This window comes from Myxine glutinosa, chromosome 10 (assembly GCF_964187855.1).
Source record: "Myxine glutinosa chromosome 10, kmMyxGlut1.1, whole genome shotgun sequence".
NCBI classification, from domain to species: Eukaryota; Metazoa; Chordata; class Myxini; order Myxiniformes; family Myxinidae; genus Myxine; species Myxine glutinosa.
The window spans coordinates 55,177,725-55,185,972 of record NC_136270.1 but is presented as its reverse complement, the minus strand read 5'-3'; the positions used below and the strand labels follow the sequence as shown (position 1 = coordinate 55,185,972).

The 8,248-nt window shown below is 36.3% G+C and overlaps 1 protein-coding gene across 1 annotated transcript in view; it reads right to left on the bottom strand.

The window, feature by feature from the left end:
- Positions 1 to 912: 912 nt before the first annotated feature.
- The window catches only part of IDH2 (isocitrate dehydrogenase (NADP(+)) 2), a 51,614-nt gene continuing 44,278 nt past the window's right edge, over positions 913 to 8,248 (bottom strand). Inside the window, exons 9-11 of the mRNA XM_068127729.2 lie at positions 7,753 to 7,850; positions 1,720 to 1,815; positions 913 to 1,449 (exon numbers count right to left, since the gene is read on the bottom strand). Coding sequence (XP_067983830.2) covers positions 1,350 to 1,449; positions 1,720 to 1,815; positions 7,753 to 7,850 — 294 coding nt within the window. The 3' untranslated portion in view covers positions 913 to 1,349. The remainder of the gene's footprint in view (positions 1,450 to 1,719; positions 1,816 to 7,752; positions 7,851 to 8,248) is intronic.

Sequence of the window (8,248 nt, the reverse complement as noted above, 5' to 3'; positions counted from 1 at the left end):
GTAATAAATTCACCTGTTCTTTCTGGTTTCGTCTTAATCCCTTCGCTTTCGTCTTTTCTCAATTGAGTACTTGTGGCACGATTAGGAACCGCTCAGAATCGGGTTTAGTCTCTTTGTTAATAGCTCGGATCGCGGATTGCTAACCGCTCGGCATTTTCCAACATATCCGTGGTTCGAGTGGGAGTTATTTCCTCGTTTCCGGCCGGCGTTGGTACTTAGGTAGTAGTGAACCTCTAGGCCTAACAAACCCTATCTAACGCCGCGCCGGGAAGGACGTTATAACCCCCAGGACACGGGACGGCCAGCTAAAAGGACAAGGGGATTAACCCCCCCTTGATAAGGGGAGCGCCAACCCCCGAGATCCGCAACACTATATTTGACAGCAACGATTACAAAAATATAGAGGCCCCTACCAACCGATCGAAAGATATTTTTGTATTTCCACCCCTAATCATAACAATTCCTGCCTGGTCTGTAGCAGCTGCGAATTAATGGGGGCTCTTTTTTAAAACTCACAATCATTGTCAAATAGGATCATCAGTAGAAGATAAACATTTTTTGGGAGGTATGCCTTAGACTCCACATATTGCACTGGGATAAGTATCTCTAACACTTCCAACCCAGTTTCTAATTAGTGGGACAACTCTGTCATACAAGCAGCTGCGAAACCCCACCCACGTGGAGCGCTGCATGCAGCCATTGACTATATCGATCAGCCAGATGTTACCACACCGAAGCTCTCTTCCCGTACTCTCTTATTCTCAACTCTCAATGGCGGAGCAGATGTGATCTGTGATCTGTGACATGAGAATGCTCCAGCAGCAAAGAGGTTGTTGGCAGAGCAGGATAAACTGATCGATCAACACAACTTGAAATAAAACCAAACATTTTACAGGAACCAAATCACTCAAGTTACTCTTGAAACCATTTACTGCATGATTAGATTGCACAGAATTCAAATTTAAAATCCACAAAGATAAACATGATCTTCATTGTACAGACTTAAGATAATTACTCAGGGCTTCAATAAAACTGGTTTCACACAAGACATGTGAGAGAATTACTAGTGTTTGTTACTCAGATTGCAGGTAAAGACATAACCAGCCAGGAGTTTGATGGACAGGAAATTAGCAAAGGTGGATTGTAGAGGATTGTATATGGCTAAAGGAGGGGTGAGCGCCCCAATACCTCTGGGAAAAGGGGTCAGGGGAGTGGGGTGGATGATCAACACAAAGGTGCAAATGAAACGAGGAGGAAACAAATTCAGCACGTTCAACGCAACGGTTAAGTGAGCTAATGGGAAAAGGACGACGATGACAATTTTGCGTTCATATTTACAGTGGTTTTTCTCAAGAGCGGTTATTTCCTTTTTCCATTGCCTTTTCCAAGTTCTTGGTGATGGCACCAAGGAAGTCGGTTGTGTTCACAAAATGTTTGTTCAGTTTTACCCTGCGGGAGTGGTGAAGAAAACAAACCCAGCATATGCATGTGTCCAAGGGGTTTTAACTCGGCAACAGAATCAGAAAGGAAACGTTGCTTCATAATAATCCCACAATCAAAATCCCAAGAGTGCAGAAAAAATTCTATCCTATTTGATTTGACGTATCAAATCAAATAGGATAGAATTTTTTTTCAAAAGCCTCAATATAAAAATCTGACTTTTTGCTGCAGACTCGATGCACCGTGTTAACTAATAGCAATTGTATTTTTTTTTCATACTTGCTCATCCCGCCGTGGATGCAAGCCGCCAGATCCTTGGTCATGATGCCACTCTCCACCGTTTCCACACAAACCTTTTCCAGGGACTGCACAAACCTGCACGTTACACGGACACAGAGTAGTCAGCAAACCACATGTTTAAAGATTGAACATGGTAACATTCTCATGTGAACAATGAACATGGTAACATTCTGCTGTGAAGATTGAACATGGTAACATTCTCATGCAATGATTGTACATGGTAACATTCTGATGCGAAGATTGAACATGGTAACATTCTGCTGTGAAGATTGAACATGGTAACATTCTCATGCAAGGATTGAACATGGTAATATTCTGATATGAAGATTGAACATGGTAACATTCTGATGTGAAGATTGAACATGGTAACATTCTGATGCGAAGATTGAACATGGTAACATTCTGCTGTGAAGATTGAACATGGTAACATTCTCATGTGAAGATTAAACATGGTAACATTCTGATGTGAAGATTGAACATGGTAACATTCTGCTGTGAAGATTGAACATGGTAACATTCTCATGCAAGGATTGAACATGGTAATATTCTGATATGAAGATTGAACATGGTAACATTCTGATGTGAAAATTGAACATGGTAACATTCTGATGCGAAGATTGAACATGGTAACATTCTGCTGTGAAGATTGAACATGGTAAAATTCTCATGCAAGGATTGAACATGGTAATATTCTGATATGAAGATTGAACATGGTAACATTCTGATGTGAAAATTGAACATGGTAACATTCTGATGCAAAGATTGAACATGGTAACATTCTGCTGTGAAGATTGAACATGGTAACATTCTGATGCGAAGATTGAACATGGTAACATTCTGCTGTGAAGATTGAACATGGTAACATTCTGCTGTGAAGATTGAACATGGTAACATTCTGCTGTGAAGATTGAACATGGTAACATTCTCATGCAAGGATTGAACATGGTAATATTCTGATATGAAGATTGAACATGGTAACATTCTGATGCGAAGATTGAACATGGTAACATTCTGATGTGAAGATTTAACATGGTAACATTCTGATGTGAAGATTGAACATGGTAACATTCTGATGTGAAGATTGAACATGGTAACATTCTGATGTGAAAATTGAACATGGTAACATTCTGATGCGAAGATTGAACATGGTAACATTCTGCTGTGAAGATTGAACATGGTAACATTCTCATGCAATGATTGTACATGGTAATATTCTGATGTGAAAATTGAACATGGTAACATTCTGATGCGAAGATTGAACATGGTAACATTCTGCTGTGAAGATTGAACATGGTAACATTCTCATGCAATGATTGTACATGGTAACATTCTGATGTGAAGATTGAACATGGTAACATTCTGCTGTGAAGATTGAACATGGTAACATTCTCATGCAATGATTGTACATGGTAATATTCTGATGTGAAAATTGAACATGGTAACATTCTCATGCAATGATTGTACATGGTAATATTCTGATATGAAGATTGAACATGGTAACATTCTGATGTGAAGATTTAACATGGTAACATTCTGATGTGAAGATTGAACATGGTAACATTCTGATGCGAAGATTGAACATGGTAACATTCTGATGTGAAAATTGAACATGGTAACATTCTGATGTGAAGATTGAACATGGTAACATTCTGATGCGAAGATTGAACATGGTAACATTCTGATGTGAAGATTGAACATGGTAACATTCTCATGCAATGATTGTACATGGTAATATTCTGATATGAAGATTGAACATTGTAACATTCTGATGTGAAAATTGAACATGGTAACATTCTGATGTGAAGATTGAACATGGTAACATTCTGATGCGAAGATTGAACATGGTAACATTCTGATGTGAAAATTGAACATGGTAACATTCTGATGTGAAGATTGAACATGGTAACATTCTCATGCAATGATTATACATGGTAACATTCTGATGTGAAGATTGTACATGGTAATATTCTGATGTGAAAATTGAACATGGTAACATTCTCATGCAATGATTGTACATGGTAATATTCTGATATGAAGATTGAACATGGTAACATTCTGATGTGAAAATTGAACATGGTAACATTCTGATGCGAAGATTGAACATGGTAACATTCTGCTGTGAAGATTGAACATGGTAACATTCTCATGCAATGATTGTACATGGTAATATTCTGATGTGAAAATTGAACATGGTAACATTCTGATGCGAAGATTGAACATGGTAACATTCTGCTGTGAAGATTGAACATGGTAACATTCTCATGCAATGATTGTACATGGTAATATTCTGATATGAAGATTGAACATGGTAACATTCTGATGTGAAGATTGAACATGGTAACATTCTGATGCGAAGATTGAACATGGTAACATTCTGATGTGAAAATTGAACATGGTAACATTCTGATGTGAAGATTGAACATGGTAACATTCTCATGCAATGATTATACATGGTAACATTCTGATGTGAAGATTGTACATGGTAATATTCTGATGTGAAAATTGAACATGGTAACATTCTCATGCAATGATTGTACATGGTAATATTCTGATATGAAGATTGAACATGGTAACATTCTGATGTGAAAATTGAACATGGTAACATTCTGATGCGAAGATTGAACATGGTAACATTCTGCTGTGAAGATTGAACATGGTAACATTCTCATGCAATGATTGTACATGGTAATATTCTGATGTGAAAATTGAACATGGTAACATTCTGATGCGAAGATTGAACATGGTAACATTCTGCTGTGAAGATTGAACATGGTAACATTCTCATGCAATGATTGTACATGGTAATATTCTGATGTGAAAATTGAACATGGTAACATTCTCATGCAATGATTGTACATGGTAACATTCTGATGTGAAGATTGTACATGGTAATATTCTGATGTGAAAATTGAACATGGTAACATTCTCATGCAATGATTGTACATGGTAATATTCTGATGTGAAAATTGAACATGGTAACATTCTCATGTAATGAAATGATTGTACATGGTAATATTCTGATGTGAAAATTGAACATGGTAACATTCTGATGTGAAGATTGAACATGGTAACATTCTGCTGTGAAGATTGAACATGGTAACATTCTGATGTGAAGATTGAACATGGTAACATTCTCATGCAATGATTATACATGGTAACATTCTGATGTGAAGATTGTACATGGTAATATTCTGATGTGAAAATTGAACATGGTAACATTCTCATGCAATGGTTGTACATGGTAATATTCTCATGCAATGATTGTACATGGTAATATTCTGATGTGAAAATTGAACATGGTAACATTCTCATGCAATGATTGTACATGGTAACATTCTGATGTGAAGATTGTACATGGTAATATTCTGATGTGAAAATTGAACATGGTAACATTCTGATGTGAAGATTGAACATGGTAACATTCTGATGCGAAGATTGAACATGGTAACATTCTGCTGTGAAGATTGAACATGGTAACATTCTCATGCAATGATTGTACATGGTAACATTCTGATGTGAAAATTGAACATGGTAACATTCTCATGCAATGATTGTACATGGTAATATTCTGATGTGAAGATTGAACATGGTAACATTCTCATGCAATGATTGTACATGGTAATATTCTGATGTGAAGTTTGAACATGGTAACATTCTCATGCAATGATTGTACATGGTAATATTCTGATGTGAAGATTGAACATGGTAACATTCTCATGCAATGATTGTACATGGTAATATTCTGATATGAAGATTGAACATGGTAACATTCTCATGCAATGATTGTACATGGTAATATTCTGATGTGAAGATTGAACATGGTAACATTCTCATGCAATGATTGTACATGGTAATATTCTGATGTGAAGATTGAACATGGTAACATTCTCATGCAATGATTGTACATGGTAATATTCTGATGTGAAGATTGAACATGGTAACATTCTCATGCAATGATTGTACATGGTAACATTCTGATATGAAGATTGAACATGGTAACATTCTCATGCAATGATTGTACATGGTAATATTCTGATATGAAGATTGAACATGGTAACATTCTCATGCAATGATTGTACATGGTAATATTCTGATGTGAAGATTGAACATGGTAATATTCTGATGTGAAGATTGAACATGGTAACATTCTCATGCAATGATTGTACATGGTAATATTCTGATGTGAAAATTGAACATGGTAACATTCTCGTGCAATGATTGTCCATGGTAATATTCTGATATGAAGATTGAACATGGTAACATTCTCATGCAATGATTGTACATGGTAACATTCTGATATGAAGATTGAACATGGTAACATTCTCATGCAATGATTGTACATGGTAATATTCTGATGTGAAGATTGAACATGGTAACATTCTCATGCAATGATTGTACATGGTAATATTCTGATATGAAGATTGAACATGGTAACATTCTCGTGCAATGATTGTCCATGGTAATATTCTGATATGAAGATTGAACATGGTAACATTCTCATGCAATGATTGTACATGGTAATATTCTGATGTGAAGATTGAACATGGTAACATTCTCATGCAATGATTGTACATGGTAATATTCTGATATGAAGATTGAACATGGTAACATTCTCGTGCAATGATTGTCCATGGTAATATTCTGATATGAAGATTGAACATGGTAACATTCTCATGCAATGATTGTACATGGTAATATTCTGATGTGAAGATTGAACATGGTAACATTCTCATGCAATGATTGTACATGGTAACATTCTGATATGAAGATTGAACATGGTAACATTCTCATGCAATGATTGTACATGGTAATATTCTGATATGAAGATTGAACATGGTAACATTCTCATGCAATGATTGTACATGGTAATATTCTGATATGAAGATTGAACATGGTAACATTCTCGTGCAATGATTGTACATGGTAATATTCTGATATGAAGATTGAACATGGTAACATTCTCATGCAATGATTGTACATGGTAATATTCTGATAAGAAGATTGAACATGGTAACATTCTCATGCAATGATTGTACATGGTAATATTCTGATATGAAGATTGAACATGGTAACATTCTCGTGCAATGATTGTACATGGTAATATTCTGATATGAAGATTGAACATGGTAACATTCTCATGCAATGATTGTACATGGTAATATTCTGATATGAAAATTGAACATGGTAACATTCTCGTGCAATGATTGTACATGGTAATATTCTGATGTGAAGATTGAACATGGTAACATTCTCATGCAATGATTGTACATGGTAATATTCTGATATGAAGATTGAACATGGTAACATTCTCATGCAATGATTGTACATGGTAATATTCTGATATGAAGATTGAACATGGTAACATTCTCATGCAATGATTGTACATGGTAATATTCTGATATGAAAATTGAACATGGTAACATTCTCGTGCAATGATTGTACATGGTAATATTCTGATATGAAGATTGAACATGGTAATATTCTCATGCAATGATTGTACATGGTAATATTCTGATATGAAAATTGAACATGGTAACATTCTCGTGCAATGATTGTACATGGTAATATTCTGATGTGAAGATTGAACATGGTAACATTCTCATGCAATGATTGTACATGGTAATATTCTGATATGAAGATTGAACATGGTAACATTCTCATGCAATGATTGTACATGGTAATATTCTGATATGAAAATTGAACATGGTAACATTCTCATGCAATGATTGTACATGGTAATATTCTGATGTGAAGATTGAACATGGTAACATTCTCATGCAATGATTGTACATGGTAATATTCTCGTGCAATGATTGTACATGGTAATATTCTCATGCAATGATTGTACATGGTAATATTCTGATGTGAAGATTGAACATGGTAATATTCTGATGTAAGGTATTTCGGCAGATAAGCCATCAAATCATGTTTTGATTAACCTTTGGATCATTGCCATTATCGTTGTGTAAATAGCGGTTATGCGATGGTATTTTGACATTGAAAAGGTCTCACCGCACAAGATCTTGGTTTCCATCAAGCTTGCCCCGATGCTCCAAGCCACGGGTCCAGGCAAAGATGCTTGCAATTGGGTTGGTACTAGTCGGGTTACCCTACATCACAGAGTTTGATCGAGAGAAACGACCAAAAGGTGAGGCCTGCGTTCACAGGTGCACCATGGAATACATGGTGCAAAAATGCAATTGTATTCAACAGTTTACGTCAACTCCAGCGTGGTCCTCTTGGACCAATTTAATGTGTGCAGAAAAAAGGAAAATAAAAACCATGTATGTTTCCTGTTGTCTGGATGATCATTCAGGCCCCACGTTTCCTGTTCTCTGGATGATCATTCAGGCCCCACGTTTCCTGTTCTCTGGATGATCTTGCAGGCCCCACGTTTCCTGTTCTCTGGATGATCATTCAGGCCCCACGTTTCCTGTTCTCTGGATGATCATTCAGGCCCCACGTTTCCTGTTCTCTGGATGATCATTCAGGCCCCACGTTTCCTGTT